At 44.5% G+C, this 25,079-nt stretch overlaps 1 protein-coding gene across 1 annotated transcript in view; it reads right to left on the minus strand.

Annotated features, from left to right (window-relative positions):
• necab1 (N-terminal EF-hand calcium binding protein 1) overlaps positions 1-24,646 on the minus strand; it is a 310,466-nt gene extending 285,820 nt beyond the window's left edge. Inside the window, exons 1-3 of the mRNA XM_038809077.1 lie at positions 24,230-24,646; positions 19,333-19,357; positions 4,028-4,136 (exon numbers count right to left, since the gene is read on the minus strand). Of these exons, the coding sequence (XP_038665005.1) occupies positions 4,028-4,136; positions 19,333-19,357; positions 24,230-24,328 (233 nt within the window). The 5' untranslated portion in view covers positions 24,329-24,646. The remainder of the gene's footprint in view (positions 1-4,027; positions 4,137-19,332; positions 19,358-24,229) is intronic.
• Between the last annotated feature and the right edge of the window lie 433 nt (positions 24,647-25,079).

Raw genomic sequence — 25,079 nt, forward strand, 5'->3', positions numbered from 1 at the left:
TAGCCATCCTCGGCTACATAGTCCAAAACGGACTACTGGGGCCCGATCCCGAACACAGGCGCCCCCTCATGGAGCTTCCCCTCCCCCACTGCCCCAAGGCTCTCAAACGATGCCTGGGGTTCTTTTCTTACTACGCCCAGTGAGTCCCACAATACGCGGACAAGGCCCGCCCACTGATCCAGTCCACGCAATTTCCCCTCACGGCCGAGACACAACAGGCCTTCGCCCGTATTCGCTCAGACATAGCCAAGGCCGGGATGCATGCAGTGGACGAGACACTGCCCTTCCAAGTAGAGAGAACGCTTCGGATGTCGCCCTTGCTACCACCAGGCAGGATGACCCGTGGCATTCTTTTCCCGCACCCTCCATGCTTCCGATATTCGACATTCCTCTGTTGAAAAGAAGGCACAGGCAATCGTTGAAGCGGTGCGGCACTGGAGGCATTACCTGGCCGGCAAGAGATTCACTCTCCTCACTGACCAACGGTCGGTAGCCTTCATGTTTAACAACACGCAGCGGGGCAAGATCAAAAATGACAAAATCTTGCAGTGGAGAATCGAGCTCTCCATCTTTAGTTACGAGATCTTGTATCGCCCCGGCAAGCTCAACGTGCCCCCAGACACCCTCTCCCGAAGTACATGTGCCAGCGCACAAGTGAACCAGCTTCGTGCCTTCCACGAGAGCCTTTGCCATCCGGGGGTCACTCGGTTGTACCATCTGGTCAAAGCCCGCAATCTGCCCTACTCCATCGAGGATGTACAGACAGTCACCAGAGACTGCCAGGTCTGTGCAGAGTGCAAGCCGCACTTCTACCAGGTGCGCGCCTGGTGAAAGCGTACCGCCCCTTTGAACACCTCAGCGTGGATTTCAAAGGGCCCCTCCCTCCCCTCCACCGACCGCAACACCTACATCCTTAGTGTGGTCGATGAATTCTCCAGGTTCCCCTTTGCCATCCCATGCCCGGATATGACATCTGCCACCGTCATCAAGGCCCTCGATTCCATATTCGCTCTGTTCGGTCTCCCCGACTATATCCACAGTGACAGGGGATCCTCATTCATGAGCGATGAGCTGCATCAGATCCTGCTCAGCAGGGGTATCGCGTGCAGCAAGACGATCAGCTACAACCCCCGGGAAATGGGCTGGTAGAGAGGGAGAACAGGACGGTATGGAGGGCTGTCCAGCTGGCCCTACGGTCCAGGAACCTCCCAGCCGCTCGCTGGCAGCAGGTCCTCCCTGACGCACTCCACTCCATTCGGTCGCTGCTGTGCACCGTAACTAACACACCCCATGAACGTGTTTTTGCCTTCCATAGGAAGTCTACATTCTGGGTGTTGCTCCCGACTTGGCTCGCAGCTCCAGGGCCGGTCCTACTTCGTAGGCATGTCAGGCTCCACAAGGCAGACCCTCTGGTGGATAAGGTACGCCTGCTCCACGCAGGTTCCCCAGTATGCCTACGTGGAGTTCCCCGACAGCCGCCAGGATACAGTCTCGCTCAGGGACCTGGCTCCCTCGGATGCCGATCCCATGCCCACACACCTCCCTACCCATGCGCCAGCTTCCTTTTCCCCGGCGCCCCCAACATCAGCCCCACCAGGTCCATCCCTCGTTCCCCTGCCCACACTAGAGGACATGGAAGATTTTGACTCACTCTCGGAGTTATCCAGCCACTGGCCAGCACAAACACCGCCAGCACCGACACCGTCGACGCCGACACCGCCTGTGCAGACGTCACCACCACTGCTGCGTCGCTCTCAACGAACCGTCGGACCGCCGGTCTGACTCAACCTGTGACGGGCACCGGGTTGCAAAATGGACACTTGATTTTTTTCCCCTCCCCCTCTGTAAATAGATCACGTTTATGTATTATAGTTTCACGTCACCCCCGCTGGACTCATTTTTAACAGGGGGTGAGTGTGGTGATCTACCACTGTATATATATGTGTGTGCTTGTATTAGGGGATGTACGACAGTACCTGTATTACAGGTTTTCCGGTAAGCCCCTGCCAGCTAGCTCCACCCACAGGGAGCAGTATAAATATTCATAAGTTCCCCTGAGCTGCCATTCTACAGCTGCAGCCGAAGGAATAACATCTCACGGTAATAAAGCCTCTCTTGTACCGATTCGAGTCTTTGTGTGTGCAATTGTTAGCCCATCATTACCATTGCTGGATTCCCCATTCTCAATATCCTGGGTATAACCATTGACCAGAAATTGAACTGGACTAGCCATATAAATATTGTGTTTACCAGAGCAGGTCAGAGGCTAGGAATCCTGTGCCGAGTAGCTCACCTCCTGACTCCCCAAGTCTTGTCCACCATCTACAAGGCACAAGTCAGGAGTATAATGGAATCCTTTCCACTTACCTGGATGAGTGCTGCTCCAACAACACTCACAAAGCCTTACATGATCCAGGACAAAGCTGCTCGTTTGACTGCTACCCCTTCCATAAACATTCACTCCCTCCACCACTAACGAAGAGTGGCAGCCATGTATACCATTTGTAAGTTGCACTGTAGGAACTCACCAAGGTTCCTTATGTAGCACCTTCTAAATCTATAGTCCTGGGGGTGTTCGCTGATGACTGCACAATGGTCACCACTGCTGATTCCTCAGATACTGAGACGGTACATGCCCAAGTCCAAATGCAACAAGACCTGGACAATATCAAGGCTTGGACTGACAAGTGGCAAGTAACATTTACGCCACCCAGGTATCAAACAATAACTATCTCTGACAAGGGAGGAACTAAGCATTTGTCCCTTGCCATTCAATAGTATTACCATTGCGGAATCCTGGGAGTTACCATCAACCAGAAACTTACTGAACTAACCGTATAAATACTGTGGCTACAACAGCCAGTCAGAAAGTAGGAATCCTATAGCAAGTATCTCCCCTTTTGACTCCCCAAAGCCTGTCCACTATCTACAAGGCACAAATCAGGAGTGTGATAGAATAGTGTCCACTTGCCTCAATGAGTGCAGCTGTAACAACACTCAAGAAGCTTGATACTATCCAGGAGAAAGCTGCCCACTTGACTGCCACCCCTTCCACAAATATTCAATCCCTCCACCACTGACGAACAATGGCAGCCGTGTGTACCATCTACAAGATGCACTGCAGGAACTCACCAAGGATCCTTCGGCAGCATCTTCCAAACCCCTGAACACTACGATCTAGAAGGGAAAGGGCAGCAGATAACTTGGAACACCACCACATGGAAGTTCCCTTCCAAGTCACTCACCATCCTGACTTGGAAATATATCATCGTTCCTTCACTGTCAAAGCTTCAAAGTCCTGGAATTCCCTCCCTGACAGCATTGTGGGTGTGCCTACACCTCAGGGTCTGCAGCGGTTTGAGAAGGCAGCTCACCTGCACCTTATGATAGGCAAATGGGATGGACAATAAATGTTGGCCTAGCCAGCACCACCCTCATCCTGTAAAAATCTTTTTTAAAAATAGCACTGAAACAATTGTGTGATTCTGTGAAATACTCAATTTGAAACTGACTCATACAAGTTTCATCATGTCTGCTCGGCTCAATTGGTGGAGAAACCAGAAAATATGTGAAGATAGTGGCTGGTTTAAAAAGGCACTGATTGGTGCATTGCACTTTCTTCCCAGTTTCCCATGAGCTAGCAGTCTCCCCCCCCCCCCCCCCCCCCCCCCCCCCCCAGCTCATCAGCAACTTAAAATAACTGATCTACTGACTGAAATTGCAGCTCATTTACTGTATATATATATTCCCTGATTGCTGTAAAGGGAGAAGGAGAGTTATGAGAGATAAAGATGCCTTGATTAAACAATTGAACTGCACAGATTCCATGTAAGTTACCTGAAAGAATAAAGCAAAGTTGGGTAATGCCACCCATTCTTTTATAAAGTTGAATATTTTTTCTGCTTAAAATTGTAAAAAGCTATACTCTCTAATTACGTTAAGTTAAAATCTTAGCAAGTTATGGAAGAAATTAATTCAGGTTTATGCTATTACAACAAGAGTATAGGTGAAATATTAATATTCTTACTCAGTGTTATTGCTATCAATAGTACGAAACAGTTCATGCATCTCTTCTGCATTCAGGACTCCATCTGTAAAGTAAGCTTTAAATTCATCAAAGGATAGCTTGCCATCATCTGTAAACAAAGAAGAGATTTCACAGTTAGAATGTACCAATAGCCTTCAACTTCATCAACCTGGTCATTTAAAAATTATTCATAATAGTAGTGTATTAAAGTGGCTCGATTGAATCAGAACATAGACCAGTAATAGGTGACAAAAATGCAGTAATCATTCAAAACTTAGCTTGAAACTCATGAGTAAAGTATAATGAATTGATCTGTTTTATAGTAATAGTTGAGGCTGCCACCTTAAGTATTTTTCCTATTCCTTTTGTTTTCACAGGAATGAACAATAAGAGGTGATTCTACAAGCATAGAATCAGAGAATAGCTTCCTTCTGTGGTACATAGAATCAATCCATTATGTTGTACAGGCTCTTTGGTGTATCTCACCAATTAGTCCTCCTCCCCTGCTCTGTCACTGTAGCTCTGTAAATGTCTTCTCTTCAAGTATTTGACCAATTCCCTTTTGAAAGTTACTACTGAACCACTTCTATCATCATGCAAATATTATTCTGTACCCAAACCATATTATCTAGTCCCTAACTAGCCTGATCTTAACTTATCATGCAATAAGGATAATTTTGAATTTCTATATGCTGCACTCTATTTATGCATACGTATCAAACTGGAAAGGGGGAAAGAAAGTAACGATTATACAAACCATGCAAGCACTAATCAGCAACTCGGCAACGACAGATCAAAATATATTGAGAGTATCACAGATGTTAAGCAGTTGGTAAAAGCAGCATGAAGGATCAAACATAGAAAATATGTTCAAAGCTAATGTCGCACTTAGAGCTTTCAAAGGAATTTGGTTAATTTCAATGCCATTGATGTAAACTCTTTCAGAACATTTGTTGCTTACCACAGAAGTTGAGTAATACTGCCAGTGTGTGATCTGTTTATTGGGAGGGACTTTATGGAGCTGTTAGAGCTTTAGATACAGAGGGCCAGATTTTTATGGAATCTTGCCGACTTTGAAGGCCTTTAAAAATGGGGGAGGGAACCCGAATGTGGATGTCATGCCCCCATTTAAGATAGATCCCTTTTTCCCAGAAATAGGTAAGGGAGAGGGGCACAAAACACACAGGTGAGAAACCCAAACTAACCAGTGTCATTAGAAATTAGCACTGAGTACAAACAGACCCTATTTTCACTGTTCCATTGGAGTCACAAATATAGGGAGGAGGCATAAACACTCTTGAAAGGCAGATAAGATATGGTCAAGTGTCCTGATATGAAGTTATTTAAATCTCAGTCCCTTTAAAATGAAATGAAACAGGCTCCAGCTTTCTGTCAGACTAAAAAAACACCCACTGATGGAAAGTGTTGATTGACAACATATCTATTGTAGCTTAGAAAAGACCATGAGCTGGTTGTTTCTACAGTTTCAAAAGATTTTATTGTTAACATTTTCCCAGGGCTGTGATAACAGTTGAGCCTATTGTGAACACTTGGCTGAGTTTCAAAAGCTCCAAAACTACTCATCTCAACAGAGAGGTTAAGTTCACATTTTTATTGATGACTTTAAGAGACTATTACAGAAATCTCTGTCTTTGGATCTAATAAAGAGATGTTTGTTTGTTTTAGAAGAAACTTGTGGCGTTTTAAATTTTTTGAATGAGAGTTATTTTTCTAGATCAACAGTGCATGAATGAAAGCAGTTTCTACAAGATTAGAACATACCAGTGCAAGGAAAATAGAATGATATAATTATAAGAGGGATTATGCATTTTTCTATCCTGTAAAATCAGGGTACAATGTATATGGCAGTAGCAAACTGAGTTTTTAAGATTAAAGTAACATTTTAGAACTGATCAAAGGGAAAAGCAGCCTATGGTCATCTGGGACTATGGTGACTTTACATACTTTTACTTACTGCTTTACTGTGCAAACCATTTCTCCCAAGACAATATGTGCACCCACTCCCTACCAAGACAGATGCATTAGCTTAACTACATTCATCTCAAGGCTGTGGTGCACAATGATCACAAATACCCTTTCCCAGGGTTACATTTTCACAACAGCAACTTTTTTTACACCATTGTGTTCTCTAATCAACAGCAGCTTATAGTCGCTACTTCCCATTATGCAATGTCTCATGATAATCATGAATTTAGTGGCACGCATTAACTGAGAAAATTGCTAGAAATGCCTTGCCTGTCACCTTTTTTTTTAGATGTTATTACTATGAGTCAGGCTTTTACCAGATACCTTTATCATTCTCAACACAAAAGTCAACTTACAGAAAAACACTTGCACTCCCTTAAAATCAAGATGTTACTTTGTGAATAAAGTAACCTGGGTTATGTTGTTCGGGAGACAAAAGGCATGGATTTACACATGGAATTACCACCCCACACCTTTTCCTCTAGTGTGCTAATAATATGGTTCCCATCAAACCTTTAAAATCCCAATCTATTTTATTCATGGATTGCGAATGTGGCAAAAATGAAGGGTCCAAAAGTCCATGGCTTCTTGTGGAAGAAATGAGACAGTGTGAGCTCCTTACTGTGGTGGAGAATGTGGGGACTGAGCAGCATCATTAATCTTACATGGGTTAATGGTATACACTGATGTACTTGTACAATGGATGTTCATAACATGTAGGACACAGATGATTTTGCAGCAAATGGATCCTTGGGAGTGCCAGTGGCAGTTTTGTTGAAAATTATGATAGACAAGTAGATCACCCCAATTAATAGTCCCCACCTGAGCAGTCATATAAAACATTTTGTGGCCTTCCAAGCCACCACCCCAGCAGCAGTTGGTTAAGCAACAGTCTCAGTCTACCTTGGACATTCCTCTTTCCCCCTGGAAGACAGAGAATGAAGAGCAACTATCCAGCATGGAGCAGAGGCTTACTTACCTGCCTTGAAGAAGGCCAAATAAGACACATGCCTATCCAAGGAGATGCTTTTATATGATCTCTGCAACATTGACATGTAATTACAGAAAATCAATTAGAAAGAAATATAATGCACCAAATATCTCGATATGAATTATATAGAATACATCACAGAATTCTCAACCAATGACTGTTGACCCTGGATAGGTCTAATAGAATGCTAGCATAAAACTCCAAAAGGGCATTAGACATTATAGGTAAGGGTAAAGTTGCCATAGTCCCAGAAGACCATGGGGGAGAACTGACTGGTGGTGATGTAACCTGAGGATCACCACACCTCAGGCGAGGGGCAAGGATGAGACGGCTTCATGAATAACTTCAACTGGTATGGGTATTGAACCCGTGCTGTTAGCCTCGCTCTACATCACGGACCAGCTGTCTAGCCAAGTGACTAGACAGCTGGTTTGTGATGCAGAGTGAGGCAGGCCAACAACGAGATCCAATTCCTGCATTGGCTGAGGTTATTATGAATGCCCAACTTTTGGGTGGCTGGGTGATGACGATCGGTGTGGGTATGAGGGTGGACTCCGGGGGTGTTTCGGTCCGAGCTTCATTCCTGACCAGTGCGACGGATGAAGGGGGGTGCAGCAAACATATAGGCTCTGATGACTGTATGGGAGGCCATATTGGGGCACGGGATGGCAAAGGGGAAGCGGGAGAATTCGCCGATGACGTTAAGAAAGTACACATTTCGATTGGTCGAGGGGAGTGGCCCTTTGAAATCGATGCTCAGGCGTTCAAAGGGCCGGGATGCCTTTACCAGGTGGGCCTTGTCTGGTCTATAGAAGTGCGGTTTGCACTCCGCGCAGATCGATTCATCCACCGCCCGCACGGCTGCTTTGGCAATGTCCTCCTTGATGCAGTTGAAGGCCTGGCGTGCCTCAGCTGACAGTGGGAAGAGTGTGGTCTTAAATAGTGGGCGGGCTTTGTCCGCATACTGGGGGACCCACTGGGCGCAATAAGAGAAGAATCCCAGGCACTTCTTGAGGGTCCTGGGACAATGAGGGAGAGGGAATTGTAAGCATACGGTCCGGGTCAGGGCCCAGGACTCCGGTTTCCATGACATAGCCGAGGATGGCTAGTCTGGTAGTGCGGAAAATGCATTTCTCCGTATTGTAGGTGAGGTTGAGTTTCTGGGCGGTTTGGAGAAATCGGTGGAGGTTGGCGTCGTGGTCCTGCTGGTCATGGCCGCAGATGGTGACATTGTCCAAGTATGGAAACGTGGCCTGCAGCCCGTACTGGTCCACCATTCGGTCCATTGTTCGTTGGAATACCGAGAGCCCATTCGTGACGCCAAAGGGGACCCGGAGGAAATGGAAGAGGTGGCCGTCTGCCTCGAACGCCGTGTAATAGCGGTCCTCCGGGCGGATTGGGAGCTGGTGGTATGCAGACTTCAGATCCACCGTGGAGAATATGCGGTACTGGGCGATCTGATTTACCATGTCTGCAATTCTGGGGAGGGGGTACGCATCGAGGTGCGTGAACTGGTTAATGGTTTGGCTATAATCAACCACCGCCGGAACTTTTCCCCTGTCTTGACGACCACCACCTGAGCTCTCCAGGGGCTGTTACTGGCCTCTATGACTTCCTCACGTAGAAGCCGCTGGACTAAGAGTGAGGCGCAGAGGTCGGGGAGTACGTACAGCTGGAAATTAGAGTAGCTGGCGCCCTGGATCGTTAGGGTCGCAACGATACGCCCTTGTATGTGGACCGAGTGCGAGCCCGAGGCGAGGGAGATAGTTTGCCATGCAGGGAAGATAGGGAGAGAACAGCGCCTTACCAGGTCAGGATGTACGAAGCTCTCGGTGCTCCCAGAGTCGAAGAGGCACGGTGTCCTGTACCCGTTGATTTTAACAGACATCATCAAGCTCTGGAGGTGCTTCGGACGCGACTGGTCCAACGTGACTGCGTTGAGTTGCGGGTAGTCGGCGGCTCGATCAGCAGTGCTGGAGTGGCCCCGTGATGACTGTCCGCTGAGGTCGTAGTCGTCGAGGTTCGGTTCGGTTGATGGCCAAGATGGCGGCCCCCATTGATCGCACGTGGTGGATGATGAAGAAGATGGCGTCCAAGATGGCCACCCCGTGGATCGCATGTGGCGGGCGGCGAGGAAGATGGCGTCCAAGATGGCGGCCTCCATGACTCGCATGCGGCCGGCCGCGTGGAGGAGGATTGCCAAGATGGCGGCCCCCATGAGTCGCACATGTCGGGTGGAGGCGGAGTCGGCAGACACGCTGCAGCGTTACAGGGTCTGCGGGCCTGCGAGTTTGGGAGGCGAGTACTCTGGACTGCGGGGGAGTTAGAAAGTTTTCGATTTTGCCAGGCATACTCGGGCATAGTGTCCTTTGCGACCGCAGCTGCTGCAGGTCGCGTTGCGGGCCGGGCAGTGCTGCCGTGGGTGTTGGCGCTCCATAGTGGGTGGGTGGCCGCGCGGCGCAGGCCTCGGCCAGTCGCTGGTCGGGGGCCCACGATGGGGTCGCTTGGTCCGCGGGGAATGAGTTCAGACTGCAGAACGCGACCTCCATAGTCGTAGCTAACTCTACCGTGTCCTCCAAGTTCTGGGCCCCTTTCTCAAGTAATCGCTGTCGCACATAGTTAGATCTCAGCCCTGCAACGTATACATCATGTACAGTGAGTTTCATATGCTAGGAGGCCGTTACAGCCTGAAAATTGCAGTCCCAGCAAGGGCTTTTAAGTCGCGCAGGAAGTCTTCCAGCGACTCTGCGGGGCGCTGGCAGTGGGTAGTGAAAATGTGCCGCGCGTAGACCTCGTTTATCGGCCGCATGTACAATCGGTCGAGCATAGCCAGGGCCTCAGTATTTGAGGTGGTACAATTGAGTTGCGTAGAGATACGATGGCTCACCCGTGCGCACAGTAGGCTGAGTTTCTGCTCCTCTGTAGTCTCGGATGTGCTTGATTCAGCCAGGTAGGCCTTGAAACATCGAAGCCAGTGTAGGAAGATTTCCTTCGCCTCTGCAGCCTGCGGGTCGAGTTCTAGTCGATCAGGTTTGAGGGCTGATTCCATAGTAGTTTTCTTTAAGTTTTCTAAGACTATTAAATTGATGTGACCATCAATTCACTAGAGACACGATTGGAAGTAAACTGTGGTTTTAATAGTCTTACAACTGTGCCTGCCTGTGACCAGAAGAACTGAGAGAAGACTCACGGCCTCAGCACTTTATACTTCCGGTAGTGGGAGGGGCCATCGGCGGAGCCAAGGGTGGAGCCCTGTACAAGCTCCTCATCTCCCCCTATGGGCAGAGCCGCGCAACGGCTCACATACAGAGCCCACAAGGACATAATACTATGTAATGCAATACAGTGTGAATTACAATACAGTATGAATTCACCACATGGTGCCATTACAGTAAGGAAGAAAAGCTCAGTGAAAGATTGAGAATCCAGGATATTTTTAGCATGTTGTTGTCATGACATGGAGAAGTGAAGATCTGTAACTTGGTTTATGGAATTATGGTGCAGCATTGAGCTAGGGGGCGGAATCTTACCATATCTGTGGGCTTTCCAGCTGCACAGACCAGTGCTCACTCCAGATCCTGAGCCTCTCCAAGCAAAACAAGAATCAGTGAGTCGGGTTTATACCAACAGGCTGGCAGGACAGGGCCTGATAGAGCTGGTAAAGCTGGTTCCACGGTGATCTAGCCGCCATCTCCCTTCCCCCCCTCTTGGAGGTATCAATGGCATTCCTCCCCTCTCACTGACCGCTTCTCATGTGCCTACAAATGGATCACTGTGACAACATGGAAGTGCCAACTTTCGCCAAAGGGCAGTGCTAGGCATGTTCGTCTCCCCCAGGAACTAAACTTACCTTTCCACCCCCGGGGAGGGAGAGTGTCTCCTCAACTAAATCGTGTTTTTCAAAACGTGTTGTAAACCTCGCCAGTGCGCTTGAATATTCAGTGAGGGGGGAACCATGTGGTGAAGGCACTGGCTAATCATATTAAAATGTAATCATACACATTAAAATGAGGTTTTCACCCATTGTGGGTGTGAACCTTTTAATCACCATCGAGGGGCATGGGAAATCGGGAAACAGGATCTCTCCGGATAGAATCGTGTTTCCCAATACTCTCTGGATTTTCCACCTGTGACGGCAATTCCCAGACTGCTAACACAGACTCAAAATCACCATGGTGTCCTATTGTTGTCTGCTGTTGACCTATAGATATCTTGCAGATGCACACTTGCAAAATATTTTTGCTGAGTTGTGGTCCAGCTGCTGATGTCCCATAGGCCCACATGCCAATGCAAAGAGGTTATTTAATACCATTCTTTGCCTCAGTCAATGATTCAAGCTGTTTTGTTGAACTTTATGGGAAGCATTGTTACCAATATTTCCACTTCTCTTTTCATTAAAATCCATCTATAATTATATTTCCAGAAATGTTAGCATTTTAAAATGGGCCGATGCTCCCTCCTTTGCCAAGCTAGTCTTTTTACACAGCTGTTCAAACTTAAATATCAATGCAGCACGTGATGGTAATTAGTTGGCTATGCAAGGAAATGTGAATTTAAAAGCTGTGTTATTCATTTCAGGTCAGATCTATGGCAGTAATTTAATAGCAATAATTATCATTATTAACGTAAATTAACCATCATATGATTTTTCTTATTACACTCTGGAACAAAATTTGCAAAAGTATGAATGTGTGAATAAAGAAGTTGAATATTAAATGCTATTTTCAGGCAAGTCTATTCTGTTAAGCACACACAACCCCCTTTCAGCAAAAGGTCATGGGCTGAATTTTATGTGCTCCTGCCAGGCATGTTTTCACCAGGTGGGGGAACATGTAAAATAGGACAAGTGTGCACCCCACTCCGTACTGCCCTCCTCTGAGCTCACGCCCATAAAAGAGGTGGACAGGTATAAAAATAAGCAATCTGCCCGCTCGCCATATTTAAATAAATAATTGGGAGTCAATTGAGCTTATTAACAGTTGACCATGATAATATGCTGCCCATGCCATAGTACGTTGGATGTGGGCAGTCAGGTAGATGGGCAGACTGTTCTTTGTAAAGCTTTTTGAAAGGGTACAAAGAACAACAAAGGAAGAAAAGTGTGGGTATTATCTTCAAGGCTTCCCTTAGTGCATTGATAGTGCCATGATTGCACTCACCCTTTCTTCCAACTCGCCTGCTCTGTAAAACCAACGACCCCCTTCTCCAAGCTTCCCAAATCTTCTTCGCCCAAAACCCTAAAAATGCTTGGCATCACCGTGCTCCAAGCTAATGGCCGACAGCTCCAAAGGGCAAGACTTCCTCACCAGTGAGGGGAGAAGTCCCACTGGCAGCCTATTTAACCTGCCTGCAAAGCATGATGGCTGCACAGTGCTGGCATCTAGGGAATTAGCTCCTCACTGACTTTGTTTCTAGAGGAGGTGGTGGAGTGGGGGGGGCAATGAGTTATCCGCTCGCGTCCCCCACTCTGTAACTTGCAGCCCATGTGTGGAACATATTCTCCAAGCACTCTTATAAGAAATGTTTCCCAGTTCTGGTGCTAGGGCTACAAAATTGAGATCTGTGCTTATCTGATTCTGCAACAATATTCTGGATTAGCCCAATTTATGTATTCAGGCAGCGCTCCCAGCTTAGGTTGAGCCTGCTGCCAAAGATAGGACAAATTGTAGTTGAATATCCATTGCCAATTTAGAAAGAATACAGATCCATTTAAGGCTGATTTTCCTTTTTTCTATAGCAGGAAATCAGATGCAGAAAGTGATTGCTGGACAATGATACAGCTGATAAGTGTTCTTCCATGAAATGAGAGTTGTGGCATCTCCCACACTGGTGGGTGGTCTAGATTGTGTGGACAGAGAAGGCAGACACAATACACAGACCAATATTCAGAGAACCTAGGATCAGATGGACTCAAATGTTGCCAGACTCAGAAAGTCTGCAAAGGTGACAGAAAAAGAAAAAAGAGAAAGTAAAGCATGACACAATATGCTTTCTATCAACCTGTTACACCTTACGTTTGACCACATATAAAGTACACTGACAACCTTACATTCCTCTCCTCGCTTGATATGTATGCCAATAATGCTGCAAAGCAAACAATCTAGCTGAAACTCAACGTTTAAAATAAAGTTGTACATACCTTTATAAAACGTCCACCATAAAAAAGGATCCAAATAAAAATTAGATGCACAATGTGGGCGTGATTCTCAGGCCTTGTTGTGCTATCGCTCGAGGGAAACAAGGCCGGTGAATAGCGGGAGAGGCCGAAAATGAAAACCGTGGCTGGGGCCAAACAATTGCGATGCAACCGGCCCCCAGTGCCTGCTGGTCTTTTTGCTGAAGGCATTCTTTAAAGGAATGGACAAGTCGATCACTTTGTTTATTTGGGTGGGGGAGGTAGCCAGGGTCAGGAAGGTGGCCCTACAGAGAGGACGGCAGGCGGGGGAACTGGGCCTCCCAAATTTAATATATTATTATTGGGCGGTGAATGCGGAAAAGTTGAGGAATTGGACTGTGGAGGGGGAGTCCTGTTGTTTAGGATGGAGGAAGGTCCGTGTAGGGGGTCGGGGTTGAGAGCCCTGACAATGGCGCCACTCCGATGGCCCCGGGAAAGTGCAGTACTTTAAGCTGCTGGCTGGATCAGGGGAGATGCCGATCAGGGGAAATCACAGGTTTGAGCCGGGGAGGCTGAATGGGATGTTTCAGAGACAGAAGGAGAGGAGAAACAGGGTATTAAAAGACCTGTTCTTGGGGGGACATTTCGCAAGGTTGGAAGAGTTGGGGAAGAAATATGGACTGGGGCAAGGCGAAGAGTTTAGGTACCTGCAGCTCCAAGACTTTGCTGGGAAGGAGGTTCAGAGCTTCCCGATAATGCCGACTCCCTCATTGTTGGAAGAGGTATTGACAGCAGACGGAAAGGGGAAGGGGGTGGTGTCGGCGATCTACAGGAGGTATTTGGGGAGGATGGGCTGTCCATGGAGGGGATTAAAGCCAAATGGGTGGAAGAGTTGGGGGAGGTTACGGAAGAAGGTCTGTGGTGTGAGGTGAGTGAACGACTCAACCTCATGCGGGTGAGGATGAGCCGACTCTTTGGGGGAGTGGAGGATGTATGTGAGTGGTGTGGGAGGGGTCCCACAAACCATGTACTTATGTTTTGGTCCTGTCGATGCTGGAGAGGTATTGAAGGGAGGTTTTCAGTATCATCTCAGGGGTACTACACCTAGAAGCCATTTTCAGGGTGTTGCACTGGTCCGAGCTGCAGGCAGGTGCGGGAGAAGATGTTTTAGCCTTCACCTCATTGATTGCCCGTAGGTGGGTCCTGCTGGGGTGGAGGTCAATTTCTCCACCTTGTGCCTCGGCTTGGCAGGAGGACCTATTTGAATTTCTGGCCCTCGAGAAGGTAAAATTTGAGCCGAGGGGAATGAAGGAGGGGTTCTACAATTCATGGAGACTGTTTATTATACGCTTTGAGAATTGATTACCATTGACCATTAAGGGTGTGGGGGAAGGGTGGGGGGGGGGGGGGGGGGGGGCCTCAGGTTATTGTTGTTTTTGATTGCACTGTTTACTGATTGACTATTATTTTTTTTTACCTGGAATGCACAAGCGGATGTTTTCGATCTGTATATTGAGGGGGGGTGTTGGTCTTGTTTGAGGATTGTTATTGTATTAGTTTTGTGTTTGTTTTTTCTTTTGTTGTTCATTTGATGAAAATGTTAAAAATGAGGAGTATAAAGAGACCTTTTTTAAAAGGAAGTCTGTGGGGCCTCGTTAAGTTGACCAAGTAACGTCGAATAGTGTTGTAGGCCTCGCTGGGCCGAGCGCCAGGAAACCCACGCAGTTCCCGTTCACTACCACACTTAGAAATCTTTCCGGAGAATTGCACCCTGTGTGTTCATTTGCTGACACACCCTGGGACTTTAATGTTGCTGTATATGCTCCTCAAACTTGCAACATCTTTTTTATGATGTCAGCGTAAATTGATGAACAAGAAAGTGGACCATAAATAATTGTGTTATGTTCCTTTTGCAATCCATCTCGTAGTTTGAATCCACAATCTCAATTTTCCTAAAATTGTTACTTGAGTGTGATCACTTATCTACAATTAAAATAATTTTGAACAGGAATTGTGCCTCTGTGATCCATTAGCTTAATCTGACTTTTGATTGATTAGATTAACCTAAACTCCTGCGAAATATGCAGGTCACAAGAACCTGAAAATTCTCTGATTTGAAGTCCGATATTATTTACTGAAAATCAAAAGAAGCCATTAGTCTGAATTGATGAAGTTATTTTGAATAAGCAAGAGGAAAAATGCAGCAGTCAGTGTGTCAGAGTCAAAACCATCTACACTGCGGCTACAAAATTGTGGGAACATTCTCAAATACACAGTCAGCATCAAGTAAAACTAAGAGGCAACTTTCTGAGTTTGTGCTGCTGTCACGGGCGTGCACTGCTCACAAATGTCTGACCATTAATTTTGGGTAGAAAAGCATTGGCAGCACATTTGAATTTCCAATATTTGCAACTGAGCAAGATTTTCTACTGCCATTGAAGTCTCACAAAATTACTTCCTTAAGGATAGAAACTGGTATTCATTTGGCTCCACCAGTAAAATGTAAGTTGGAAGTTGCTAAGCCTTTTATTCATCCTGCCAAAGGGGACAATCTGACCTTTGCCTACATTAGGAAAATGCCTTGGCACTATTCTTCCAAGCCTCCTTTTACATGGATGGTCTCAGAGGATTGGAAAATTTCAGACGTACACTTTAGACCATGAAATACAAGAACACAATTAGGCCATGTTCCTCATCCCCATTCTCCTGCCTTCTCCCCATAACCGCTGATACATTATTTAATCAAGAAATCCCCTTATTAATCAAGAACACCAGATTTGTGCTTGAGGTGCTGTTACCTACAGAATGGTAAAATCAGACAAAGTAGCTCTTTCTTAGCACATCAGAACTAGGAGTCAGCAATTTCACCATTCAATACGATCATCGCTGATCTCATCATGGCCTCAACTCCACCATCCTGCCTGTTCTCCATAAGCCTTCAACCCATTACTAATTAAAAATCTGTCTAACTCCTCCTTAAATTTACTCACTGTCCCAGCATCCACCACACTCTGGGATAGCAAATTCCATGTTTCTCCTCGTTTGTTCAGGAAAGGGTGTAAGGTGAACCCAGCAACTGCGAGCCAGTTAATTTAGCCTTGATTGTGTATAAGCTTTTATAAATGATAATTTGGGATGACTCTAACAGTCACTTGGACATTTGTGGGTTAATTAAAAAGACCAGCACAGATCTGTTAAGGGCAAAAGATGTTTAACTACCATGATTGCTTTTTTTGATGAGGTAACAGAGCGGGTTGATGAAGGTACTGCAGTTGATGTGGTACACATGAACTTCCAAAAGGTGCTATATAAAACATCACATCACAGGTTTTCCAGCAAAATTAAAAGTCATGAAATAAAAGGGATTGTGCTATCATGGATACAAAATCGATGAAATGACAGGGACACACAGCCATGATGAATAGTTGTTATACGACTGGAGGAAGGTGCACAATGGGCTTCCACAGGGATTGATACTAGACCCCCTGCCATCTTCATATATTAATACCCAAACGTAGTTATACAGGACACAATTCCAAAGTTTATAATGGAATCATAGAATAGTTGCAACACAGGATCAAATTTCCTCTTAATCCTTTCTTCTCTAAGAAGAAAAGCCCCAGCTTCAACAATGTTACCACTCTAAAATGAGTCATTTTTAGCTTGGCAAGCTGTGACTAGTAAGTACTGCAAGAGTTAGTGTTTGTGCCTCAGTCATTCACAATCCATATACTGATTTGGATGTGAGGATTACATTTTCAAGTTTGCAGATGAGACAAACTAGTGTGAGTTGTGAGGACGATGGAAAAAAATTTGGCAGATGGAATACAATGTGGAGAAATGTGAAGTGTGCGGGAACCATTCCAGAGTTTATAGAATTATGAAAGATGACCAAAAACGCGCATCCTATCTCTACAGCCACTCTTTCAACATTCTAGGATGTAGATCATCAGGTCCAGTAGATTTTTTCACTTTCGTAGGGTAAACGGAGGATGCGGCTCAGCTGCCTTGTTGCGCCTGATATTATGTCGGAACAAGGCCGCTGAATCTCGCGAGAGCTGAAATGTCTCACAAGATTTAACAGAGTAACACAAGACGTCGTGGTCTGGATCTTGCCTTCACTAGGCATGATCCAGATTTGCATATTTAAATGGGCCAATGTTCACAGGATTCTCCAGGCCCCCAGGATGACCGCGCCTGGGAGACCTCGCCAGAGCAAAGTTTAATACTGATCCACACAAACGTGGACAAGTTGTAATAGCACTTGGGGGGGTCACATAGGCCATTGGAAACTCCCAGGTGGTCGGGGACTCACCAGAATGGCAGCCTGGTACTCCCTCTGCCACCCCAGCACCCTGGGAGTGCCATTCTGGCAGTGCCACCTTGGCACAGCCAGGATGCTAGGGTGGTACTTCTATGCTGGCAGGGTCACTGCCAGGGTCAGTCTGGCAGTGTCAGGGTGCCCAGGTGCCAGGCTGGCACTGCCAGGGATTGGGCCCAGGGCATCCCCAAGTTTGAGGGTGGGAGGCGGAGGTGGGAAATGGCGGGGTGGCCTGTAAGTTGCATGGGGGATGGGAGATCGGAGCGAACTTCTAAAATGGCACCCCGATGTGTGATGAGTCTTTCCAGGTGGAGCCGCCAGGAGCCGACTTGCGTGTTCTTGTTTTTGAGTCACTGAAAATTAAGTTGCAGGTACAGAAAGCAATTAAGAAACCAAGTAATATGATGGCTTTTAATACAAGATAATTGAGTATAGGAGTGAGACTATCTTACTGCAATTATATATGATTATATATAGCCTTGGTGAGACCACAGCTGGAATATTGTATGCTGTTTTGGTCTCCTTACCTAAGGAAAGACACAATTGCCATACAAGGGTCACCAAACCAATTTCTGAGATGGAGAGATTGTTCAATGAGGAAAGATTAAGCAGATTGTGCCGTTATTCTCTGGAGTTTCAAAGAATAAGAGGTGATCTCATTCAAACGTACAAAATTATCACAGGGTAGATGCAGGAAGGCTGTTTCCCCTGGCTAGGGAATCGAGAATCATGGGACACAGTCTCAGAATAAGAGGCAGGTCATTTAATACTGAGATAAAGAGGAATTACTTCACTTAGCGGGTGGTGAATCTTTGGAATTCTCTGGCCCAGCGGTCTGTGGTGTTGAGTAAGTTCAAGACTGAGATCAAAAAATTTATATTTTCAAGGGAGCGGGGATGGTGCCGAAAATGGTGTTGAAGTAGAAGATCAGCCACTGAATTGAAATGTGGAGCGGGCTCAAAGGGCTAAATTGCCTACTCCTGCTCCGATTCCTTATGTTACTACATTCAATGCTTTATTAATCACTTCCCAACCTGCCCTGTCACCTAAGATGATTTGTACACATGTACCTCTAGGTTCCCCCTGCTCCAGCACGCTGTTTAGAATTATATGCTTTGTTTTATACTGATTCTCCTTGTTCTTTCCACCAAAGTAAATTACTTCTATGTATTAAATATTACTTGCCTGTGTCTGCCCAATCCACCAGCCAGTCTATGTGCTCTTGAGGTTTACCACTACCCTCCTCACAGTTCAGAAAACGTTTACCTTTTGTGTCATTGGCAAATTATGAACCATTTTGTCCTGTACACCCAAGCCCAGGCCACTATTATAGATCCAGAAAAGCAATGGTCGGTCTTCGCAATGACCTCTGTGGACCCCTATTTTGTAACTTCCTCCAGACCAAAAAACAACCCCATTCACCAGTGCACTGTTTCCTATCACTCAGCCAATTTCATATCCATGCTGCCAATGTTCCATTTATTCCATGGGCAAGTTTCTTCTCCTACCACTTTTACTTGGGATGCACTCATCAAACCTGCCCCTGTCTTGAGAGGTAAGTACGATAAAGATTTTCCTTCCATTCCTCCACCCACACTCCCTCCTCTCCCCCTACCCCACTCTACCATTAAAATTAGAGTGACAATGTAGAAAAACACAGCAAAGGTGTTGATAAGGATTTATGTGAATGGATTTAACATTGCACAATGCAAATCCAAAACTCACGTTAAAACATCTCTAATCTTAATAACTGCACGATGTGAGAACATTTATTACCTTTTACAGAGATATGTAACATGCAACAAATAGAAAAGCCTGCAGCAGATATTTAAACATTTAAGAAAACAATGGGGAAACTGTCAATAACTGATCTAAAATTTCAGAACGCTTACCGTTTTTGTCTGCTCTCCGTAGAATCTGAAATCAATCACACAGAAAAACAGTCCAATCAGTTTCATGCCCAGAGTAAACAGCCTTGGCCAAGTAGCTCAATGTGGAAAATTTGCTCGCCTGTATTTTTTCAGCAATATTAATGCGATAAATGAGACTCATAAAATTATTCATAGTTCTTGTAAATGAATTGCCTGTTTCAAAGAATTTCTCTAATATAGGTGGCATTTGTGTATTTTAGCTTATTGCAGGTTAAACATAACAAAAATAAGATGGACAGGGACTCAAATGCATAAGTAAACTTGACACTTCAATTAATATCATTTGCTCAACGCTATCTTTCATTTAATCTATTTGGAATTAGTTTGATCGCTTTAATCTTTGACAGGAAAATAGCAGGCTATGAAGGTACATTTTAAGTTCACTCAGTTTTTAATTAAACTACTGCTTTTCTGATAGACTGACAACACCACTGCACACATATCCATCATTCAAAATTAGAAATGAAATTATAGAAATCAGAGGGCCAATAAATCCGATATAAAACACATAACTGGGTTTTTAAAGCCAGAAAGAACATTTTAAGTGCTCTTCATGTGACTCCCTTTCTTTAGAAAATGATACAGTAGTTAATTTGTTGTGATAAAGATATTGTACCTTGTATTTACATAGCCATTAGTGACCTCAATACCGGTCACTGTTGTAATTTCATAGATCCCATACAGTGCAGATGATGCCATTCAGCCCATTAAGTCTACACCAGCCCTTCGAAAGAGCACTCTACCTTGGCCACCCCCCCCCCCCCCCCACCCTATCTCTGTAACCCCACCTAACCTGCACATCCTTGAACACTAAGGGGCAATTTTGCATGGCCAATCCACCTAACCTGCACATTGTTGGACACCCAAGGTTGGAATCGAACATAAGTGCCTGGCAGCATTTCTAACCACTGCACCACCTTGCCACCCAACAAATGTAGCAGCCAATCTGTGAGCAACACTGTCCCATGGGCAGAAATGTGATAATGGCCAGGTGATCTTCTTTGTGGTATTGATTGAGAGAAAAATATTGACCAGGATACCAAGAACAACTTCCCTGCTATTCCAAATAATACCATGGGGTATTTTACATCCACCTGAGAGCAGACAGGGTCTCAGTTTAATGTCTCATTGGAAAGTTGGCACCTCCAACAGTGCAGCACTCCCTCTGTAGAGTACTGAAGTACCAGCCTTGCGTTTTGTGCTCAGGTCCTGGAGTGGGACTTGATCCCACAACCTTGTGATACCAAATCTAATAATGTTGCTGTTGTCTTTTTAAAAGAACTTTGGAGCAAATAAACAAGAAATTAAGATATTGACTGTCACTCACCAATCTACATAATGAAGAAGAGAGTTGTTTACCTTTATATTTTGCTTCCGCACATTAAATAATAATTCAGTTTGTGTAATTTTTAAAATGCCATTGTCATACAGTACTACCTATAAAACTAGGACTTAGTGAGATATCGAGACTCCAATAATTTCAGTAACTACAAATATTATCAGAGATGGTATCCAGAAGTCCCTGAATAACCAGAAATGGTTCATTACAAACTCCACTCAAAATGGCATACTTCTGATTTTTAAAGTATTTGCCAAGGAAGTATTTTTGTTGCACTATAAACTTAAACATTTTAACACAAACTCTTTATTTTCCTGATAGTAGTTTTCAATTCAGCTTTGACACTCTGCAATATGAGCAGCTACAATGATCTGATTTCATAATGTGGATTGTTTCATTAAATACTCCTTTGGAAGGAAGACACATCTTTATTTAATCACTTTAAATGGTAGAATTAATAGAAATATAACTTCACAATCAATTATTCTAAAAAATGTGCTTTATTCCACCAAATGATTTTGTTTTGTGTGAAGAATAGTTTACTCAGATTAGTCCCAAGGTTACCTTTTATTGATTTGAAACCCTGCACCCTTACTGTAATCCTGAATTTAAGTTAATGTAGTACTCCTCTTATCCTTTACCTTTAACCATTTTACATATTATCGGGCATCTCCCATCTAGGCTAAAAGGGTCAAGAAGCCCAAATTCATATTGGACAAGAAACAGAGGAAAATTAGTCAACATGCTCTGTCGACACATTAACTAGATTTGGAGATCAAGCTCAATTAATCTCCATATCTGCTTAGCATGAATTAAGTGAGCTGCCTGCACTAATCGTATTTTTAATGGGCAGCTCTTCTAAAAGAGGGCTGGAAGTAATTCAGCTAAAGGCAACACATCTTAAAGAGGTGATGCAATCAGTTCAATATTGGACACTACTGAAATAGCAGGCAGAAGGTCTCCCTACTTTCCAGATGTAGAGCTGGAGGTGCTAGTGGAGGAGTTTGGCAGAGGGACGGATCTCACCTTTTCACCTAGTTAGCTATATAGAAACAATGGGTTGAGATGACAGAATAGGTGAGCATCAGAAGCATTGTTTCTGTAATGTAATGTATTTTTAAAAATCAATGACCTAGCAAAGGTTATTAATGTAAAGATGTTTTTTGACTGTTAATATAATGACTTACAGGTTGAAGCTGAAAGCCACCAAATCAGGTTGATAAATTTAGCAAACCAACCCTTGATGATTCGGGTGCATTTACAATTATGCAAATTAGATTATACGGATTAGGCCTTTTTTCTCTAGAAGTTGGAACATTATGGGGTCATCTGACCGAATTCTTCAAGATATTAACAGGAAAAAACAGGGCAGGTAAAGATAAACTGTTTCCACTGGTTGGAGATTCTAGAACTCAGGAGCATAATCTAAAAATTAGGGCCAGACCATTCAGGAGAGATATTAAGATGAACTTCTACACACAAAGGGTGGTAGAAGTTTGGAACTCTCTTCCAAAAATGGCAATTGATGCCAGATCAGTTGTTAATTTTAAATCTGAGATAGATAATTTTTTGTTAAGCAAATATGTTAAGGGAATAGGCCAAAGGCAGGTTTATGGAATTATTCACAGATCAGTCATAATCTCATGGAATGGCGCAGCAGGCTCGAGGGGCTGAATGGCCTACTCCTGTTCTTATATTCCTGTTTTAATATTTAAACCAATTTTGTGCTCGTGATGGCTGTCTAATGGAATCTTAAGACTAATGTAGCCATAACTCTTGTGGTTCCTCACAAGTTATTTATTGTGCCCATTTCACACCAGAAAATGTGACTTAACGATATGGGCTTCAGATGCCTGAAAATCTTTCTTCATAACTCAGACCCCAGGTATTAGATTGAGACCTATGGCTTTGCTCTCTACTCCCTCCAGTGTCTGAATCCATAACTTCCCTGTTTTGTGCTTGCATATGGAGATCGCAGGCTGCACATGTGCATCGGGACTAGGTGGAAGTCTCGATGCATGGACCTGCACGCCAAAAGCACACCAAGTTCAACCTTCCATTCCTGTGCTTTTGAAGTCCTTTGCTGCAAGCTCTGTGCTGAATCAGCTGAATGTGAAATCACGAGCGAATGCTAGCCTGGCCTGCTTGTCCTGATTTTAGGTAAGCACTTACGCTTGTTTATTTGCACTATTTTTTTCCTATCCAAAATCAGTGAACAGGAGACATGAAAGAGGTTTTTTTTTGTGAGTTAATCTTTTAAAATAGTGTTTATAAATATGTTTAAAATGCACATGAAGTGAAATAAATATTTATTTTACACATTGGTTTGTCATCAGGTTGTTAATTCCATTAAAGTAATGGATAGAATAGGTTTAGATAATAATACAGTCGGATTTTGCAATGTATTTTATGCTGTGCTGTCTCGCTGATGTTATGTTGATCATTACAAGCCTCAGTGATTACTTCAAATGGCTTTCCACTGCTAGGTGGACATTATGGGAACTCTTGGCAACCAGATTAAAATGGTGCACTCAACAGTAACCACAGTCTCTCTGAACCAACCTTTGCAGGAGGTTTTACTGTCTCAATGTGTGCCAGACTAAGTGCATCGGTGGTGTTATATTTGCCTCTTTTAGTTTTAACTTTAGGCTTCCAAGAAAGAATGGAACCTGTCCTAATTATTCAGAAGCTGAAATTAAAGACGTTGAATTAACAACATTAATATTGGCTCTGATTATATTTAAATGCTGAAATACATTTTTAAATTTCATAATTTCAACATTAAATATTTAGGGTCAATACACTCTCAATGCTATTCCAAGTTTATTGGGGGGGGGGGGGGCATTTAATTTGCTCCTATGTGGACACTGGAGCTATATAAGTAAGACGAAGTCCACCAGGTCCTCCAGTCGGACTGGATCCTCAACCAATCTACTGCTGATCCATAGCCCCCCAAATTTATAGTCATCTTTCCCCCATCCTACCGGTCACTTGTTTTTCAGTTTTTATCTTTTACTTTTCAACTTTAATTCTTATAAAGCTTTAATAGCTTTAATGTTGCTGCTCTAGCAGATGCAGCTCGAATATTTCACTGAGATAATATGCACATACCCAAGTACAATCAAAGGACAAAAAAGAGCATCCAAAGACCTTTCTAATTATTCGCCATTCTCATCAATAGAAAATGACCATATAATATATAAATATATATATATATATTTCTTCGTCACATCGTTGGCTCCAAGGATTTCTATTCAAGAACATTAATCACGGTGCGACCTTAACATATTTGAAAATCTATTTCTTCTCCTAAAATATGAATCCTTTTTGTTTCCACGCACACTCACTCGCACGTTGGGAGTTACTTCAATGATAATCACAACAGTACATTGCACGTTCGTATTCCCAAAGTGAGTTGAAATAAAGTGCAGGTAGCTCCTGCTGGCATTCCAGCTCAGGTTCATTAGGAATAAGCATGTTAGGTCGGTTACATTTGGCACAATTTTAGTTGGTACTCACATCGCGGAAAATCGACATGCCTTTCTTCGAATGGAGCGGCGGGCTGTCAGCGCAATCTGCTGCTTCTGAAGGAAAAGGAATTATTTCCGGACAAGACATGATTGAATAGATTTACTATTGTTTCAAAAACAATAATCTTAATGGTGCGGTCAGTCCGGTTGAGGTAAGCAGCCCAACTCCTGTGCAAACGTGTTCCTGAAGCCTGCCTCTCTGCTCTGTTGCTGCTGCGGATTGGTTTGGCTCTGAGCAGGTCTCTCTTCACTGAAGATGTGGGGGCTGTGCTGTCACGCACTCATTCACAAGTCGGGAGACGCTCACGAAACGTCTTCACCATTGGCACAAATATCTCAGCACAGATTCTGCTGGATCCACACAACCTCAGCTCAAAAACACAGCTGGCTGGACACACCGCATGTAACACACAATACAGTATGTGACAAAGATGCTCTCCCTATCTTTCACTGTTACTCTCTCCCCTTATCTTACCTCTTATGTGACAAACATGCCCTCTCTATCGCTCACTGTCACTCACTCCCCAGCTCTTGCCTCTTCTGTTTATCTCCTCTCCAGTTTCCATAGAATCCCTACAGTGCTGAAGGAGGCCATTCAGCCCATTGAGTCTGCAGCGAACCTCTGGAAGAACACCTTACCCAAGCCCATTCCCCTGCCATATCCCCTTAACTCCACCCAGAGGGAACCCATGCAGACACAGGGAGAACGTGGAAACTCCAAACACAGTCACTCAAAGTCGGAATTGAACTCGGGTCCCTGGCGCTGTGAGACAGCAGTGCTAACCACTGTGTCAATTCACCAGAAGTGGTTCTGTAATGTGACTGGACTGTTTGGCAAG

This window comes from Scyliorhinus canicula, chromosome 10 (genome assembly GCF_902713615.1).
Source record: "Scyliorhinus canicula chromosome 10, sScyCan1.1, whole genome shotgun sequence".
NCBI lineage: Eukaryota > Metazoa > Chordata > Chondrichthyes > Carcharhiniformes > Scyliorhinidae > Scyliorhinus > Scyliorhinus canicula.